The following is a 20,191-nucleotide window of genomic DNA, read 5'->3' on the forward strand; positions in this document are numbered from 1 at the left end:
ACTCTTATTTTTTGTTTTTGGGATGGATTTCTGCATTTAGGGGGTAAGCCGGAACTCCCCCAGACAAAGGAGAAAAGGGCAGGGTGGGTTGGGGGCTTCTGCTATTTAGGATCTAGATAATCTTGTGTTTTGAAGTTTGTACTTTGCATTCTTTTTTTTTTTTAAAATTAATTAATTTTTATTTTTTTCCAACTTTTTTTTTAAATTTTTATTTTATAATAACTTTTTATTGACAGAATCCACGCCAGGTTAATTTTTTTTTTTACAACATTATCCCTTGCACTTGCTTCTGTTCCAATTTTTCCCCTCCCTCCCTCCATCCCCTCCCCTAGATGGCAAGCAGTCCTATATATGTTAAATATGATACTTTGCACTCTTTTATTATACCTTGTCTGTCGGGATGTTGCCCTCTTTCGGAAAGATAATAATACATTTTTTGCCTTTTTTTTTTTTGAGTCTCTGATTTTAATTTGGATAAGGACCATGTCCCACACAAATTAAAACAGGAATAATTGAAAATATTACCCTACACAAGTATGTGGTAGAGGATGGCAGGAGAATTTTATAAGCCCTTTTGCTGAGAGATGGAAATTCATTTTTTTTGACCATCTTGATGTGATCTATGGTGTGGGGTTTGTCACCAAATGGGAGTATTCCCCAAAAGTTGGGGTTCGGCCATGTGAAGAATTCACAATGGCCATTCTCTTTGGCAAAAGGTAGACGTATTTAGGGGAGAGGTTACAGTCAAAATGAAGAGATACAATAGACATCAGGAATGGTAAATATGGAATAGAGTGGGATAGCATGTGGAAGACAAGTTCCTCGATGGAAACACACAATTACTGGGTAGAAAGGGAGCATCCATGAGGTTGGGGCATGCCCTTAGCTGGCAGGCTAAATCCCTAAAGGGACTTCTTCTCCTTAGAGCTAACTCTTTTAGGGTATAAAGACTTAGCACCCTAAAAGAGTTAGCTCTAAGGAAGAGAAGTGGGGTTGGGAAGCAGATGGAGTTAGGGGAGATACCACATGGGAAAAGACACCAGAGGCAGCGTGCCATGGACCCAAAGGAAGCCAGCACAAGTAGGTTTTTTAGGGAAATTTTAAAACATGACTGGGATTTCTACAGAGAGCGTTCGGCAGGAATTTGACATAAGTTGGATTTCAGACTGGACCACCCCCACCCCCAGGGATGGGACTGAAGCTCAGTTGATCTCTATCAGAGCTTTTTGCCTCCTTGCCCCAGAGATCAATTCCTCTACTGACCACACCTAACATTGAAGACCTCATCCATCTAACCAATCAACAAAAAAGAATAGCTTGTTATCATATAAGATATTTTTCTAATAGCTAACGATGAACATTATATCAGATGATAAATCTATTCAAAGTTCGATGATTATATGGCTTTGTTTTTTAAAGTTTCTATAGGAACTAACTTTGTTAAGGAACAATCTCTTTCCTTCCTTCCACACTAGAAACTATTCAAGGTAAGGGGGTGGGGTTGATCCTTGTGCCTCAGTGGAGTTTCTTGGGTACCAAATGGGATAATGGATGCAAAGGGCAATTGCTATAAGAAAATTCAGAGCAATGGCGGCTGTTTTGTGAGAAATGGAGGCACTTTGGTTTCCAGAGTTAGGAAAATCAAATGGAAGAAATGGAACTTAAATTAGAAACGGAAACCCACAAGGACATGGAAGAAGAATCAAAGGTGGAGATTATCTTCCCAAAAAGAATGTAAACATCTTGGAGCCAGGGACCGACTTTCGTCATCAGGAGTGGCGGCCTGAGATTTGGGAAGAATCTTGTTCTTTGTCCTTAGTCCTCCTCTGTTACCTTCCTCTACTGGAGTGGGAGCTCCTGAGAAGCAGGGAATGAGGGGTGGAGATTCATGTCGTGTAACTTCCAAATAACGGGGAATCTGGAGGAGAGGAAAGAAAATGCTGCCTTTGGAGTCCCAATGGTGTGTCTGCTCACCTAGGCAGCCGTTCTCGCAAAAATGGGAAAGAAACCTTTCCTGCATCATCAGGGAGTCAGTGGAGTTCTGGGTAAGAGATTTTTTCCCTTAGTTATTAGTTATTTAATAATAGTAATGACTAGAGAGGGAGGGGGAATTCGGGCAGGCTTGCAGAGCCAGAGGAGCAATGAAAGGCAGGCTGGGGGATGGAGGGAATGAGGGAAAGGCGTCCTGAAGTCTCCAGAGCCCCCCTTTTTTGCCTTTAGTACCAGAGGGCTTTCTCCTCCCCTCTGCCTTCTCCCTTAAGTCTCTGCCCAGTTAGCCCTCGCCACAGAGCGCCCGGTGCCCAGGGTGGCAGCGCGGGCGGATTCCCTGTGCTGTTGGGAGGCGTTCCCTCTGCCTCTTTACCTGTCCCGGTGCCGGAGGGAGCGAGAGGGCGGACGGGGCGCTAAGGCATTGGCTCTTGGTCCGTTCTGTGGCTTCTGATTGGACCTTGTGGGGCAGGCGACTCCGCTCCGTCCTGGGCGCCCCGACCTAAGTGGCTTCGGGTAACCTGCTCCTCCCGGGAGGCTCCTTTGGCTTCGGCCAGCATGGCGAGCGGGTAAGAGGGCCGGGGCGAGGGGGAGCCGAGACCTCCTCACACCTCCCAGGGAAAGGAAGGGCTTCCCTTAGCCGGGATCGGAGCTCCCCCCGCGGTGGTCAGCCCCTTGCTTACCTCCTCCCCCGCGACTCCTTATTAAATCTCCCTAAAACCTAATCAGCCTCTGGGCTCTCTGCCCCTCTCTCTCTTTATCCCTCCTTCCTTTCTCCAGCCCCTCCCCCAGTGGCCCTGTGGAACCCTCCGAACAGAAGGGTGCCCTGGACCCTTTGATCCTCAGCTTTCCCTCCGTCCAGAAAGTGCAAGCCATTCTTGTCTGTGTCCCCCATTTCTCTAGTCCTCAGTAAATGCTTGCTGACTGACGGGCTAAGTTCCAAGGTAATTTAACAGAGTACGGGAGCCAGAAGATAAGTTTTATAGGAAAAAGAAACGAAGAACGGGTTCTTCAAGTCCTGGTTGTGCTCATTTTGTGGCTCAGAGGTAAAACTGAGAACTGGTTGCGCCCATTGTTGAATTGGATGGCTTAGGGGGAGAATTGGGGGGTGCTCTGAGAGGTGGAGTTGAGGCGTATTGAATTCTGGGGCTTTGGGGAGGACTTGCACCCCACTGAATTCACCCCACTATTGAATTCTCAGAAACTCTGCTATTACAGACCAACAGATTGTGGCATTATTCCTCAGGTAGGATAGCCTTAGGGTTATTGTTACCTCCTCCCTGTATGAAAGAGGTGGGAGGGAAGGAGAAGGATGGGGGCACAGAGGAAAGCAGGGGGATCTTAATGGAGGAGGCGGCATTTGCTGGGCCTTGAAGGGTGAGAGAGACTTCTCTACCCCAGCCCAGGGGGTGGAGGGCAAGTTTGGGGAATGGGTCCTGGCAGGACCGGACTTTTGTCAGGTCATCATTTAGCTTTCTCCATGTTGGGTAAGTCACTTATCTTTCCCAGGGTCTCAGTTTCCTCATTTGTAAAGTGAGGATGTTGGACTAGACAGCTTCTGAGGCTCCAGGTGCCCTCCTCTCTGGGGCAGTTCTCTCAAAGACTGAAACGCTAGTAAATAGCTCCTTGGCACCCAGCACATAGGTCCAGACCCATTGAAAGCCCCCGTGTGACTTTGCAGAACTGGGACCTGGGCCCTTTTTCTGGATGGCACCCGTCGGACTAGTTCTGGGCTGGGAAGGAACTTGGCTTCCCCCTGTGCCAACACTGGCTGCTGGGTGGGGCAGGTCTGCTGGGTATTTGATAGTAGGAAAAAGGGAACTGGGGATGTAGAACTCCCACCCAGAGCCCTTCCATCCTGGGACATAATACGTAGGAGGGGAGAGCTCTGGCCCTTTTCTCAATCCTTTCAACATCGGATGCTGAACACTAGTCCCAAACAGCCTGGGCCTTCTAGAGCCCCACCTGAATCAGGAACTGGGCCTGCCTCTTTTGTGCTGGGCTTTTAAAAATTCCGTTAATTACAAATATAAACAGTGGCAAGAACAAATAATCAAATGTCCATAAGGGATAGGATTCCTCCAACTCTAAACCAGTTGTTTAGAGTTACAAAGGCACTAAAAAAAACCCCTCCTGCTTCCAGGTGAAAGTACTTCCCATGGCCTCTTGCCTCTTTGGAAACTTGTAGATGCTTTAAATGAAACTCTTTGTTATTGCCAGCTTCCCAGAGTGTCCCCTGCCCTCTTACACTCAACAGAATTAAGCAATTAGGCAATGCATTGCTATCAAACTGCATCCCCTTTGACCCAGCAGTGCTACTACTGGGCTTATATCCCAAAGAGATATTAAAGAAGGGAAAGGGACCTGTATGTGCAAGAATGTTGGTGGCAGCCCTCTTTGTAGTGGCCAGGAACTGGAAACTAAGTGGATGCCCATCCATTGGAGAATGGCTAAATAAATTGTATATGAATGTTACGGAATATTATTGTTTGGTAAGAAATGACCAGCAGGAGGATTTCAGAAAGGCCTGGAGAGACCTACACGAACTGATGCTGAGGGAAATGAGCAGGACCAGGAGGTCATTATTTACTTCAATAACAATACCATATGATGATCAATTCTGATGTTAGTGGCCATCTTCAACAATGAGATGAACCAAATCAGTTCCAATAGAGCCGTAATGAACTGAACCAGCTACACCCAGAGAAAGAACTCTGGGAGATGACTAGGAACCATTACATAGAATTCCCAATCCCTGTATTTTTCCCCGCCTGCATTTTTGATTTCCTTCACAGGCTAATTGTACGCTATTTCAGAGTCCGATTCTTTTTGGACAGCAAATTAACTGTATGCACATGTATAATATATTGTATTTAACATATACTTTAACATATTTAACATGTATTGGTCAACCTGCCATCTGGGGGAGGGTTGGGGGAAGGAGGGAAAAAGTTGGAACAAAAGGATTTGCAACTGTCAATGCTGAAAAATTACCCATGCATATATCTTGTAAATAAAAAGCTATAATTTAAAAAAAAGCAAAAAAAAAAAAAAGTTAGGCAATGCATTGTCCATGGCAGACTGTGGGTTCCTTAGTAATAGCGTCCCAGCTCCGTTAAACCACCAGAATCTTGAATCTGTTTGCCTCAGCATCTAAGAACAGGGAAGGCTGAGAGGGAGCTTAGAGCAGGGAAGATTAGAGCTAGGAAGGGCATAGCTTGGGAAGTCAGGGTTGGAAGGAGCCCATAACTTGGAAAGTCAGTGTTGGGAAGGGCCTTAGAACATGAAAAGTCAGGGTTAGGAAGGAATTTGAAGAGTATGTATTTTTTTCCTGGTTACACATGTATATTAACTTTTAAAATACACATTTCTTTATTAATTATGTTGGGAGAGAAAAATCAGAACAACCGCGAGAGGAAAAACCACGAGAGAGAAAAAAATGAAAAAAAGAAGTGAACGTAACATGTGTTGATTTACATTCAATCTCCATTGTTGGAATCCTTACTAACTGCTAACTAATTAGAGTTGATCTAATCTTACAAGAAGATGTTTTGGGCAGAACCTGAAACAAGGTACTAAGTAGAACTAAGTTCAATGAGTTCACACCTCCCTTGAAGCTCGTTGGGCCAGAGAGCACTATGGGAGAAAACCCATAATCCCTCTCTCTCGCCCCCTCCGACTGGCCCATTGGCCTATTTATGCTCCTTCCAGAGAGAGGGATTATGGGTAGTTCTACTTAGTACCTTGTTTCAGGTTCTGCCCAAAACATCTTCTTGTAAGATTAGATCAATTCTAATTACTTAGCAGTTAGTAAGGATTCCAACACTCCATAGTTCTTTTTCTGGTTGCAAATGGCATTTTCTATCCAAAGTATATTGACGGAATAGAAACGTGTGCAAGGGATACTGTTGTAAAAAAAAATTACCCTGGCATGGATTCTGTCAATATAAAGTAATTATTAAATAAAAATTAAAAAAAAAGTGTATTGAAATTGCCTTGGATCACTGAACCGCTGAGAAGAACCAAATCTTTCATTGTTGATCATCGCACATTGTTGCCGTTGCTGTGTACAACGTATTCCTGGTTCTGCTTGTTTCGCTCAGTTCAGTTCACGGAAATCTTTCCAGGCCTTTCTATGATCAGCTTGTTCATGATTTTTATAGAACAATAATATTCCATGACCTTCATGGACCACAACTTGCTCAGCCATTCCCCAACTGATGAGCATCCACTCATTTTCCAATTCTTTGCCACCACAAGAAGGGCTGCCACAAAGATTTTGCCCACGGGGGTCCTTTTCTTTCCTTTATGATTTCCTTGGGATACACACCCAGTAATGGCATGCTGGGACAAAGGGCACCCACTGTTCCATGGCCCTTTGGGCACACTTCCAAATTGTTTGGAGAGTATGATTTTCCATGTGAGCAGCAAACAGTCCCACAGAAGTGAGCTGTTCGTGGGGTCCTTGGGTGTTTCAGGAGGCCCAGTGTCCAGACTACCCCCTACATCCATGTTCCACAAGCTCAGATTTCCCTCTCAGGAGGTCATATACTGCATGGGCTTCCCCCTCCCCCCAATTAGGTTGGGGTTCTGTAGGTCCAGATCCTTGGAGGTAAGCACATTCAGCCCCTTCATTTTTAGGGGGCTTGATCTGAGTCACACAGTAAGTATCTGAGGCAGGAGATCTGACCAAAGTTCCCCTCCCCATCCCAGTGTGTTTGTCTGCCTGAGGTAGCGGAGGACAGCAGGGCTATGGGCTCTTTAAGACTCAGACAGGAATCAACAACCACAAATTAGGGTTTTAGCTCCAGCTGGTGGGAGGCCGGCCTTCATTGATCAAGGCATTCTCTCTAGTTTAAATGGAGGTCATTTAACTCAATCTGTGCCTAAATCAGAACCCTCCCTGTGTTAGTCCCGACTCTGCAGGAAGACTTGAGTGATGGGGAACTCCCTCCCTCCCTCCTCTCCCCATCCTTCAGGTTTTTAGTTTCCTCTGTAAGATTATGGGGGCTGGCTCAGAGGACTTCAAAGGTCTCCTTTGAGCCTCTTTCCTCATCTGGAAGAGGCTACAGTAATTGAAGTCCTGAGAGTCATGAACTTGGAAGCCCAGAGGGAGAGACCTTGGGATCTTTCATTACTTCGTCTTCTGCCCAATGCTGGGAACCTGGAGCTCCAAGACTAGTCCTGGTTCTACCTACTTTCGACATGTCCTTTCTGTGCCAAATTTATTCTCAAGAAAACAGGAGAAGACTCTGTTCACTTCTCCCTCACCTCCTTGGAGAAAGACAGAAGCATTTTGGAAATCACTGGCCCCATGTAAACACAGGGGAAGGAAAGAGAGTATGTATAGAGCACCTACTATGTGCCTGGCACAAATTATCTCCTTTCATTTTTACAACGGCCCTGAAAGGTAGGCACTATTATTATCCCCATTTTACAGGAGAGGAAACGGAGGCAGACAGATCAAAGATGTTTTGCCCAGGGTCACGTAGTCAGTAAATGTCTGAAGCTAGATTTGAAATCAAGTTTTCCTGATCCTAAAAAAATTTTAGTTGCCTAAAAACAGGGAGATAGTATTACTTTATTAAGAATAAATGTCATTTGATAAAATCCAACATCCATTCCTATTAAAAACATGTGAGAGTATAGGAATACATGGACTTTTCCTTAAAATAATCAGTAGCATCTATTTAAAACCATCAGTAAGCATCATATGTAATGGGGACAAACTGCAACCATTCCCAAGAATAAATGTCATAATTACCTGCCATAAAATAAAAACTCAGGCTTCAGGGATATCTGAAAGAAGCTAGTCTAGCTCTTATTTTACATACATACAGACTATGAAGTAGAGACCCAAAAAAAGGAAATGACTTATTGTTACTATATTTTTCTGAGGGGGAAACTGGAGTACAGAAAAATGAGGTGTCATGAAAGCAATGGTAGCCAGAATATTAAACATGGAGTCAGGAAAATCCAAATTCAGATCCTACTTTACACACTAGCTAAGGGACCTTGGGAAAAACTTAACTTTTCCTAGCCTCAGAGATAATGATTAACAATAATAACAGGACCCGTTTCATAGAGTTGTGAGGATCAGAAGTGTCAAATTCTGTGCTATAAAAATGTTGGCTACTATGAACAGATCGAGGGGGCTTATGAAAGGGATCCGTAAGGAGAAATGTGTGTATGTAGAAGGGTTGAGATGGAGGCCTCGGAGATAATTAATAATAACAATGATAATAATAATAATAATAATAGGACCTACTTTCCAGAATTGTGATGAGGATCAGAAAAAGTATCAAATTCTGTGTTATAAAAATGTCGGCTATTGTGAACAGATTGAGGGGACTTATGAAAGGGATCCTTAAGGAGGAATGTGTGTATGTAGCAGGATTGGGATGGAGGCCAGGGAATTGTTTCTCTCCTGACTTCCCCCACTCCTTCCCCACCACTAACTCCTTGCGCTGGCCTAGGTGGATCGCAGATGGCTTTTTGGGAAAAAACACTGTTTTCCAAATGTTTAAATCTACTCACAGGAAACAAGGTCTGGACCTGGAACCAAGGTTTTCCAATAAGTTCTTCTGCTAGAACTTCCACCATTCTTTGACTTCAACCCAATTCAGTAGGTCATTGTAAGCGGCACAGCCGCGATTTGAACGCCGCTCCTCCTACTCCAGACCCACCCTTCTAGCCAGGGGAGCCTGACACTCACCTGACACCTCGAATGCTTGGTCTGGACAGATCTGCTCCTGTGTTTCCTTGCAGGCTGGTTTTAAATCATGAGCTCTCAAAACTTTTCAACCAGCTGTGGGATGCCGATGTTAACCGCTTTAGGCCTGGCCAAGACTACACCATCTCCTTGCAGGTGGGTGCTTCCAGGTGGGCTGAGGCAGGGGATGCTTGACGAGGAGCCAATCAGGGCTGGCCAAGAATCGCTCGCCTGTGGACTTTGTTGCTCGTCAGGTGGCTTCTCCACCCAGTGCCATGAGAGGGAATGGTGGAGAGCTCTCTCTGTTCCACCACTGACCCTCAAACTGTCCCTCACATTAAAGCCCTGTTATCTCACTTTGACCATGTAGTACTTCCTCTGGGATAACTCAGTTGTCCCCCAGGGACAGGTTCGGGGGATTCTGTGAGTCAGAATGCTTTGAACTAGGGATTGAGCCCCTACTAGTTTAATCACTTTTAATAATCAGCCGATTGATACAATTAAAGCAAAGGCATTTACTGAAATGAATAAAAGTACAAACTATTTCTTCCATAAACCTAACGCACATCCTCTCCAAAATGCCCACAGTATAAGTGGGAAGAATGGGTGGAGGAACTGCCTCTGAAAGGGGCTTTCTGCCCTCTAAACTGTCTGCCTAAAGGCAGAGTTTTGGCTGTCCCACCCAGGTGTAGATCCCATCAGTAGGGAGAACAAATCTCTGCCCAGAGCTTCTTGCTCATAATTATTATTCTCTTGAAGAACAAATGTCTCTAGAACCTTCAGGTCATAGAATCAAAGATTATCTAGAAATCAAAAGGGCATCCAAGATAATCTCTTCATTGCCCCTTTTGTTTTCAGAGAAGAAAATTACCCATTAAAGAGGTAGGAAGATGTTTGCAGTATATATAATATACCATAGATATATAGATACACTATAATATATAACATATATAATCAGATGGCCCCTCTTATTGTCCCTTCTCTGATTCCTTCCTTCCCTCTCAGGGGAAGGCAGACTTTGTCCCCCAAGGTGCCCACAGAGCCACCGACCATGCTTCTCAGGCTCTGTTCCTCTGGGTGAACGAGGGCCGGTTACAAAGCACCAAGACCTTTGCAGGTAAGAATCACCGCCTCTCCTGGTGGGCTGCACTTCCAGCTTAGCTAGCCTGGTCTTTGGGCACTGGACGGATCACCAGCCTGTGTAGTCTTCCTCCCTGGCAGGCCCTATCAGGGCTTACTCTTTGCTGACAGGGTATTCCAGAGCCCCAGTCAGAGTATCCTCATTGTGTGTATTCTCCACCCAGCGACTACCTCTGATGCTACTTAACCTTTCTAACCTTAGCCAACTGACCGAAGAGAGAAATGATTCATTTTGGACCCCTGGTCTATTCCAATCCGTATTAACCAATTTCATAGAATCATATCAAAGTTCCATATTTAAGTGTACACATAGATTGTAGTTAAGATATACTTTAACATGTTTAACATGTATAAGACTGCCTGCCATCGAGGGAAGGGAAAAGTTGGAACAGAAGTGAGTGCCAGGGACAATGTTGAAAAATTATCCATGCATATGTTCTGTCAATAAAAAGCTATAAAAAACGTTCCTTATTTAAGGCCCCAGAGCTATGAACTACAGATCCTAAGTTCCCTTGCTAAACTACAGGAAGTTAGCTAAAGTCCCCAGCGTGTTTTGCCCTGTGATGATGACTAAGTCCGGCGTGGCAGGGGTCATGACGACACGGAAAGTCCCACAAAATATTTTTGTACCTTTGTCCAAGGCTGACCATCTTAGGACCACTTAGGTCACTGACTGTGATGGCTTGTACCAGTTCCTCCTATCCAAATTAAGGAGAAGCCTGTCCGTTTACGTGGAGATAGTCCTTGTTTCACCCAAAGGCTGACCCTGCTGACATATTATTTTGTTAATTCAGTGGAATTATTTTGTATTTAGTTTAGCGTTTTCCGGCAATGACTGGACATCCAGTCCTATAAAAATAGGGCCCTGGGAGGAGGCATCTCAGATCAAAAGGAAGATCTGAGGTCTACTTCATTAAAGGGAACCGTGGGCCTTTTAATAAAGTGCCATTGGCGCTGAGCTCTGCCACAGTCTCTCTTATTGTAAGTGGGATAATTTTAATTTCCACACTTATCTCCTAGTCAACTTCTGACTAGACTTGAAGAGGATTCCCACATACCGGCCTGCTGGCTCACAGCATGCAGAAGTTTTAAGTTTTGAAAGACTTTCAATCTGTTATCTCACTTAGCCCCATGACTAAAGGGATCATGGGGCAGGGATCATTTTCCTCCTTTTTATAGCTGGAAAAATGGAACTTTAGTTCAAGTAGTTCAGTTGCTTTCGATTTTTCCTTCAAAAGTCCTTTTGTTTTCTCCTCGTAATGCTCTTGGGGCTCTTGTTCTCATTTCACTGATGAGGAATCTCCGACTCAGAAAGCACTATTTGTCCAAGGTAGCGCAGCGGCTCGGTGGTGGGGCTGGGATTGTTTTCCTCTGCTCATGGAGGGCTCCCTGCTTCGCCTTCTTTGCCCCACTGAGGTGATCTCCGCGTTTTTAGCTTTTATCTCCCTTTTGGATAACTACGAGACGTCAACGGGTATAGCAGAAGTCGTGACCCCGGAGGAGGAAGCAGAAAACAACCTGTTCCTGGATGCTCTCTTAGAGACGGAGGTGATGAAGGTGAGAGGAGAGCAGTGGAGGCCCATCCCTTTCCCATTCCTCTTCAGTTCTTCCCTTTGACTTAAGTCACAGTCATTTTTGCAAATATTCACTAAGCTTGCATTAAGCACCTCCTGTTTCCTGAACTCAAGAACATCCAGGTTGTATAGAACAAATGCTAGACTCAAATCAAGAAGCTGTTAATTCAGAACTTGTTTTAGATATTTCCTACCTGTATGATTTCTAGCAACTCTCTTCACTCCTCTCAGCCTCAATATACTTGTCTATAAAATAGGTATAACAATAACTAGCACTTATTATTACATTATATTGTTACATAATTATTATTATTACATTATTCATTATTATTACATAATAATTTAAAATTCAATTATTTAAATGGGGACATTAATAGCTAACATTTATTTAATTATATATAAAAATAGCCAAGTTTATTACAGAATCATTTAAAATTAAATTATTTAAATGGGGACAATGATAAAATTTATTTCATTATGTATAACAATAGCTAGCACTTATGATCACACAATTTAAAATAAAGTTAAGTGGGGACAATAATAGCTAGCGTTTATTTAATTATTATATATGATAATAGCATTTATTTTCAAGTTATCACACAATAAATTTTAAATTATTTAAACAGGGACAATAATAGCTAGAATTTATTTAATATTTCTTACACAATTTATTTTTAAATTATTTAAATGGGTATAATAATATATATAATAAAATGATAATAATTTTATGTTGTAATCTATAAATTATTGAAATAGAGACCATAATTAGCATTTATTATCAAATTACAATAATTCATAATTAAATTAAGTAGGGGTAATAATAATAGCACCTGCTTCACAGGCTTTGATCTTGTGAAGATCAAATAAAATAATATTTGTAAGCGTGCCAGCAGATGATAAAATGTTCTTCAAGTGCTTATTATTGTTATGATTCCTGATGGGCCCGAGGCACTTGGGAAATCAGGATGAGACCTGCCCCTGAAGAGTGTAGAATTTCTCAGAGCTGGAAGGGGCCTTAGGGATCAGAGATTTCCATCCCCTCATTCTCCAGATGTGACTTGCTGTTGCCCAGGTGACTCAGCTGAAATGTGAGAAGCGTTATTTGCACTCAGATCTCTCTAGAGCCCAATTAAGGACTGGGCTCTGCAGTTGGCCCCTGGTAGGATTAGAACTGTGTTCCATAGGTCAGGGCAGCACTGGCAGCGATCCTAGAATGAGTCCGGCCTTTAAGTGGACAATACCCAGGGCAGGGAAGGGCTGAAGGGGGCAGAGGTACAAAAGGGCAGTAGAAAGGGCACTTGATTTGAAATCAGTGGATCTGAGTTCAAATCTTCCCTCAGACACTTTTTAACCTGTGTTATTTTACTTAAACTCACTTTCCTCCTGCCTCGATGAGCCTGAGGGTTTCTTCCAGCTCCAAATCAATAACCCTAAGTCTGGGCCAGTTTCCATCTATTTCAAGAATGATGGCTACTCGTAGCTTCCGTCTGAGACACACTATTACCCTGTGACCGATCGTGGGGAATGCCCCGGCAGCAGAGACTCTGGGCAAGGGGCAGCTTGAAGGTTCACTGGGAGCCGGGGGGAGTCGGTACCCGTGGACCACCTCTTCAAAACGATAACAGCGCCCATTTCTAAAATGCCAAAGGGGCTCACCAAGCACCCTCCCTACAATAGCCCCGTGAGTCGGTGCATTATTGTGCCCATTTTACAGATGAAGAGACAGTTCAGAGCCCCTTGTTGGACGTCCCAGCCAGTGTGTCAGAGCTGAGATCCACGGTGAGGTTCTCTGTTCCCCCAAAGGGGCTTCTTCCATGTCATGGGTCTCGATACCGTGGAATGAGTGATGCCCCCAATGCCCCCTAAAGCCCCCTACCCACCTCTTTCCTCTCTTCCAGCTCACCCATCAGTATCTGGTGAGAAAAAACTGGTCCAAGCCCAGCCGGACGGATTTCAAGGCTCAGCTCTACAGAATCTGGTTCCAGCTGTACACTCGGGAGGGCTACCAAGGGTCTGCAGCCCAGCCTGAAACCCGGGGCTCCCGAGCAAGTCTCTGGGGATGGGGTCAGGAGAGACACGGAGCCTGCCCTAACTCAATCACCCCTTTGGGAAAGCTGGCCCTTCCCTTCTCGGGTCCTCAGTCTCCTCCATCAAATAAAGGGGTTTGCCAGCGGCCCCTCCCAACCAGGACCCTCTGACTTCTGACTAGCTCAGTGCCACGTAGGGGTGCCCACCCTGGAGTCAGGAAGAGCCGAGTTCAAATCCTGGTTCGTACACTTATAAACTATATGACCTGCCTCAGTTTCCCTACCTGTAAAATGAATGGAACTAGACTAGCTGGCCTCTGAGGATGGAGTCTCACCAAGGAGGAAGGAAGCTTATCTCATTTGATCCTCACAATAACCTGTGAAGGAGGTGCTACGATTATCCTCACTTTACAGAAGAGGAAACTGAGGCAGGCGACTATTAAGTGGCTTCCCCAGGGCTCCACAGCTAGTAAGAATCTGAGGTCAGATTTGAATTTAGGGCTTTCTGTCCAGATCCAGCTCTCTAACCACTGCACCATCCAGCTCTCCTGGGATAGGCTGGAGAACCTTACCTTTCTCTGTGATTAACACAGGCCTGATTCCTGTGGTTTTGAGCACGTGTTTGTGGGTGAAACGCGGCGAGGACGGGACATCCTGGGCTTCCATAATTGGGTCCAGTTCTACCTGCAGGAGAAGCGGGGAAATATCGATTACAAAGGCTATGTGGCCAGGAGGCACAAGAGCCGGGTGAGTGGGCTGGTGGTGGGGGGCGTAGAGGGATTGTCATCCTCCCTCTGCCTTCTCTTTTTCTTCCTTCCTCTCCATCCCACTTTTTGTGGTGCTTTCACTCTCCTCCCTTATCACCTTTCTATTCCCTCTTTTTTTTTCCTGTTTTTTTCCTCTCTCTTCTGTGCTCCCTCCTTTCTTTTCCTTCATCTTCCTCCTCTTCCTACATCCTTATTTCCTTCTCTCCTTCCTTCTCCTTTCCTCTTTCCTCATCTTTCTTATTTTCCCTTTCCTTTTTTGTTTCTTTCTCTCCTCTCCTATGCTCCCTCCTTTCTCTTCCTTCATCTTCTTCCTTTCTTCCTTCATCCTTCTTTCTTTCTCTCCCTCCTCCTTTCCTCTTTTCTCATCTCTTATTTTCCCTTTTTTCTTCCTCTCCTCTCTCTTCTATGCTCCTTCCTTTCTCTTCCTTCCTCTTTCTTCCTACATCCTTATTTCCTTCTCTCTCTCCTCTTTTCATCATTTCTCATCTCCTTTTCCCTCTTTCCTTTTTCTGTTTCTTCCTCTCCTCTCCTATGCTCCCTCTTTTCTCTTCCTTCATCTTCTTCCTCTTTCTTCCTACATCCTTCTCTCCTCTCCCTCCTCCTCTTTCCCTCTTTCCTCTCTCCGATCCTCCTCCTCTCTGGCTCCCTTGCTCTTCCTGCTCTCTCTCTTCTCCATCGGGTGGTTCCCTCTCCCTTGAAGGAATACGCTATACCAAACCGATTTCTGCCAAAGCTCAGCCTCTCTTCCCCCCCTCGGCTCCCCCCTCCTCCCCTCTGGTTGTATCTTGAACCCAGGATTTTGTCTCCTTGCCCTTTCCTTAGCTTCCCTCCAGATTCAGTTGAGGTGCCCCCTCCCATAGGATTGTGGGGAAGATCCTCCGAGATGCTGGCTGTGAAGTGCTTTGCCAATGTCAGAACCCTATAAAAACATCAGCCGTCATCATTACTATGATGAAACCTCCTTACACAACACAAAATAAACTCTTTGAGGGCAATGCTGATACCTGGCACACAGCAGGTGCTTAATAAATGCTGGTTGGATTGAATGGAGGTGAAGGCTTCAAACAGATGTTGCTGATCAGCCGGTTGGGGCTGGAGGCGTGAGGCCGCCTTTGGCCTCCAGGGGTCGCGGCTCCCCCAGTTTTCCCCGCTCCTCCACGCCTCCTCCCGCCACACCCACAAACTTATGTGGAGGCTGGCTGGGCTCACCTAAGGATCGCCCGAGGGGCTCTCTGTGGGCCACTCTTCTGCCTCCCAAGGTACTTTCGGGTGCACTCTAAGCACATTGGTTGTTCACAGAACCCCATGGAGGGGGCAGGTGGGGACAGTTGTCCCCATTTTTGAGATGGGCCTGACTGAGGCCTGGAGGGAAAATCACACTGGTGCAGCCTCAGTTCCCTGGGCAACCAGACGAGGTATCTACCCAAGCAGGAAACAGATCTTAGCTGAACTCAATGAGTCGTTTTTAATGTTTTATTGATGCCTTTGTTTTTTATTTTAGTGCTTCCCCAACACATTCCCCACAGAAAGCTTATAGAGCCTTTTCCTAAGTGACTTGCCCAGGGTCCCACAGCCAGGAAGTGTGAAGTGTCTGAGGTCAGAGTTGAACTCAGGTCCTCCTGACTTCTGGGCCGGTGCTCTACCCACTGCGCCACCCAGCTTTTTTGTAGCAGAGGAACCCACATTGGATTGGCTCCTTCGGTGTGCATCTCAAGGGGCTCAGAAGGGGGAGGGACTTTAGAACATGGGATGTTTGGGCTGGACTTGGACTCCTAACATTTCCCACTCTCCTGACCCCAGCCCGATGAAGATGACCAGGTGATGAACCTTCAGTTCAGCTGGAAGGGTTTGGTGAAACCCGTGGGCAGCACCTTCTTGGGCGTGAGCCCTGAGTTCGAATTTGCCCTCTTCACCGTTGTGTTCCTGCAGTCCCAAGAAAAGGTCACTCGGGAGCTCGTCCGCATCGAGGAGTATGAGCTGCAGGTTGTGGTCTGCCGCCATGGTCAGCACATGGGTTCCGCCTACCCCATCCTGCTCAGCAGCAACAATGAGGACCTGTACTGAGACTGGGTGGGGGCCGGAGCCTGGGCCGGGGCCGGGGCCTGAGCGGGCCTTCCTGGAGAAGTCATTCATTCCAGAGGGCCTCCTGCTACTGGAATGGGAATGACGGGAGTCCTGGCTTCTCTCTCCTTTGTACTTGTGTCTCCTTGGACAAGTGAGGGCTAATCTCCACTCTAGAAATAGAACTATTCTCATCTGAAAATTTCTGTTCTAAGTCTCCTCCCAGCTCTGACATCCCCTGTTCTAAGCCCCCTCCCAGCTCTGACCTCCCCTGTTCTAAGCTCCCTCCCAGCTCTGACACCCCCTATTCTAAGCCCCCTCCCAGCCCTGACATCCTCTGTTCTAGGTCCCCTCCCAGCTCTGACACCCCCTGTTCTAAGCCCCCTCCCAGCCCTGACATCCCCTGTTCTAAGCCCCCTCCCAGCCCTGACATCCCCTGTTCTAAGCTTCCTCCCAGCCCTGACATTCCCTGTTCTAAGCTCCTTCCCAGCCCTGACATCCCCCGTTCTAAGCTCCCTCCCAGCCCTGACATCCCCCGTTCTAAGCCCCCTCCCAGCTCTGACACCCCCTATTCTAAGCCCCCTCCCAGCCCTGACATCCTCTGTTCTAGGTCCCCTCCCAGCTCTGACACCCCCTGTTCTAAGCCCCCTCCTAGCCCTGACATCCCCTGTTCTAGGTCCCCTCCCAGCTCTGACATCCCCTGTTCTAAGCTCCCTCCCAGCCCTGACACCCCCTGTTCTAAGCTCCCTCCCAGCTCTGACATCCCCTGTTCTAAGCTCCCTCCCAGCTCTGACATCCCCTGTTCTAAGCTCCCTCCAGCTCTGACACCCCCTGTTCTAAGCCCCCTCCCAGCCCTGACATCCCCTGTTCTAGGTCCCCTCCCAGCTCTGACACCCCCTGTTCTAAGCTCCCTCCAGCCCTGACACCCCCTGTTCTAAGCTCCCTCCCAGCTCTGACACCCCCTGTTCTAAGCTCCCTCCCAGCTCTGACATCCCTGTTCTAAGCTCCCTCCCAGCTCTGACATCCCCTGTTCTAAGCTCCCTCCCAGCTGACACCCCCTGTTCTAAGCTCCCCCCCAGCCCTGACATCCCCTGTTCTAAGCTCCCTCCCAGCTCTGACACCCCCTGTTCTAAGCTCCCTCCCAGCTCTGACATCCCCTGTTCTAAGCTCCCTCCAGCTCTGACATCCCCTGTTCTAAGCTCCCTCCCAGCTGACACCCCCTGTTCTAAGCTCCCCCCCAGCCCTGACATCCCCTGTTCTAAGCTCCCTCCCAGCCCTGACATCCCCTGTTCTAAGCTCCTCCCAGCTCTGACATCCCCTGTTCTAAGCTCCCTCCCAGCCCTGACATCCCCTGTTCTAAGCTCCCTCCCAGCTCTGACATCCCCTGTTCTAAGCTCCCTCCCAGCTCTAACACCCCCTGTTCTAGGCCCCCTCCCAGTTCTGACATCCCCCGTTCTAAGCCCCCTCCCAGCTCTGACATCCCCTGTTCCCAATACTAGTTGGTATGATTTTTCCCACTTCATTCAGATTCCCTTTCTGGAGCTTACTTGGAGATAGTTCTTGCCAACTTTTGGAGGAAAGAATCTCATCGAGGGACAGAGCTGAAAGGGCCCTAGTGGCTGTTCAACCCTTCATTTTACAGTTGGAATTGAGATCCAGAGAGGTCAGATGCCCCGAGAGCACATGGCCAGTTAAAAGTAGAACCCGGGTTCCTGATCCAAGTCCCCTCCTCTAGCATTGGCAAAATTCTGCTTAGACTAATGTCCTCTAAGGACAAAGCTTTTAAGCTGCTGTCCAGTGGGAGGGCAGAGTTGGGTCTGTTCTTTCTTCTGCATTTATAACAGTAGTAGAGAGCGAGCTCTTCCATATGCAATCCAATAGAAAAAGATTGTCCACTTAGGTACACTTTGCTTTAAAAAAAAATCTACAATAAATTCAACATAAGCCTTTCAAAGCTGTTCTTACGGTGCTTCCTTCTGTTTTCTTCTGTGCATTAAAAAAAAAAACAGGCTTCACTGAGCCTGTTTTTTCCCTTTTTTGGCACTTCTGTTCTTTTTCCTCCTCCCCACACTCTGCAATTAAAAAGGAACAAAAACATACCCCAAACCCTCATAACAAATATGACTAGTCAAGCAAAACAAATCGCTATGTTGGCCCCTTCTGGATATGTGCCACTTGTTCTGCAGGTGTGATCCGTCCCATCCCAGCCAGGTCAGCAGGTCATGACCTGTTATATCATTGGTCCTCTGTAATTGTAGTTGACTGCTGCCTTTTCAATGGGGTCTTTCCTTACAGTGTAGGTGTCATGATATAAATGGTTCTCTCAGTTCTCCCTCCCTTCATGCAAGTCTTCCCAGATTTCTCTAAACCTGTCTTTTTTATCATTTCCCAGAAACCCGAGGTCTGACAAGGCAAGTCTGTATTTATCTGGTACCCTATGGGGCATCTCAATCAACCGATACGTTAGTCATATCCACATATTCACCCAAGAAAGAGATGAAAATTTTATGAACAGATTTATCATCTCCAAGTATTCCTACCTGAGTATCCATGATGGTGTTGGTCATTTTCCCACGTGCAACCTGATAGACTGTAAAACATTTTATTCTGGAAGCAACATTTGGGTCGTTGAAATGATACAAACAAACAAACAAAAAACCCCAAACCAAAAAACTGTACTTTGCAATAGCAATAAAAGAAGAAAAAGAAATACAAAAAAACGAATAGGAAACAAGGTCATAAAACGATCTCTTTTTGCAGATGATATGATGATATACTTGGAAAAACCCAAAGACTCAACTAAAAAGTTAGTTGAAATAATATTAGTGAAGTAGCAGGATATAAAGTAAATCCACAAGACTCATCAGCATTCCTAGATGTCACAAATAAAATTCTGCAAGGATAGGAAAAGATACCCTGATTTAAAATAACTCTAGATAGTATGAAATACCTGAAAGTACATCTGCTAAAAAAAAAAAAAAGAAGAAGAAGAAGAAAAGAAAACGAAAAAGAAATGATTATAGATAACCAATATCTTGGGGAGATTCAGAGACTCTCCTCTTCCACTAAGTTCCTGATTTGAAAAAGTTCAGGCATTTGAAGGACACTACTGCTAAGGAAATTACATTAACTCTCCTCTGCTTGGTCCAACCTCAGACAATCTTACAAGGAAATTAATCTAAGATGGAGAAACCCATTTTGTTCTGCTCAAGCGTGGGTGGAGACAGATCCTTTTATCTAAATACCCCAACGTTGAGATTGACCTGAAATAATTTGGATGTCCCAAAGTGACACGATGTCTCCCATAGCCCCTCTTTGAACTACCTACTCTTTGGGAAGGGTCTATAAACTGTCATAATTGTCTTTGGTCTAAGAGAGATGGCCAAATGATCATTCTTTTATTATTAACCTACTGGCCTTATTAATAAAATAACTAAGTTATCCAGAAACTATGTCTCTTGAATCCTTTTATTTGTCACAATACAAAAAAAATTTTTTCCTGATATTTTTTAATTTCTTTTTTTTAATTGAAGTTTTTTTTTATTTTTCAAAATAAATGCAAGGATAATTTTTCAACATTGACCCTTGAAAAACAAAAACAAACCCATTTTATTCAAGTAAAATCAGATCTAAATAATTCGAAAAGTCAGTGCCAATATAATAAAAGTGACTTTTTTTTATCCAAGCCAATTTATTCAATGCTACCCTGTTGGGACGTTTCTCCTCTGAGAATTGCCATGGATGCCCTATCAGCTGGTAGGGTAGGGTCAGGAGGTAAAAAAGGGCTTGGTTTTTGAGGCTGGAGGTTGTGTTTTAACAGGTGAAAGGTTCCTTGAGGTGAGGAGGGGTGTGTCCTCTTGTTAGATCTCTTCTTAGGAGGAAGCACTAACTCCAGGTGTCTCCTTTTGTGGATCTACCTATGCA

General features: G+C 45.5%; 1 protein-coding gene and 1 long non-coding RNA gene across 3 annotated transcripts; both read left to right on the forward strand.

The window, feature by feature from the left end:
- Positions 1 to 2,344: 2,344 nt before the first annotated feature.
- Positions 2,345 to 16,469, forward strand: LOC127538460 (poly(U)-specific endoribonuclease-like). 2 transcript variants are annotated; one of them, XM_051962253.1, is made up of 6 exons: positions 2,345 to 2,555; positions 8,755 to 8,854; positions 9,704 to 9,815; positions 11,274 to 11,395; positions 13,311 to 13,423; positions 14,033 to 15,131. In XM_051962253.1, the coding sequence occupies exons 1-6, from the start codon at positions 2,545 to 2,547 to the stop codon at positions 15,129 to 15,131; spliced, it is 1,557 nt and encodes a 518-aa protein (XP_051818213.1). In that variant the 5' UTR covers positions 2,345 to 2,544. The 2 variants fall into 2 exon arrangements, with proteins under 2 accessions (XP_051818213.1, XP_051818214.1); XM_051962254.1 differs by lacking the exon at positions 2,345 to 2,555 and adding an exon at positions 16,007 to 16,469 and having other exon boundaries at positions 8,714 to 8,854; positions 14,033 to 14,186.
- Positions 16,470 to 17,840: 1,371 nt separating this feature from the next.
- LOC127538486 (uncharacterized) lies at positions 17,841 to 19,716 on the forward strand. Its single transcript, XR_007947748.1, has 2 exons — positions 17,841 to 17,930; positions 18,660 to 19,716. It is a non-coding gene; the product is annotated as an uncharacterized LOC127538486 (long non-coding RNA).
- Positions 19,717 to 20,191: the final 475 nt, after the last annotated feature.

The sequence above is a fragment of the Antechinus flavipes genome, chromosome 5, assembly GCF_016432865.1.
Source record: "Antechinus flavipes isolate AdamAnt ecotype Samford, QLD, Australia chromosome 5, AdamAnt_v2, whole genome shotgun sequence".
Classification (NCBI taxonomy): Eukaryota; Metazoa; Chordata; class Mammalia; order Dasyuromorphia; family Dasyuridae; genus Antechinus; species Antechinus flavipes.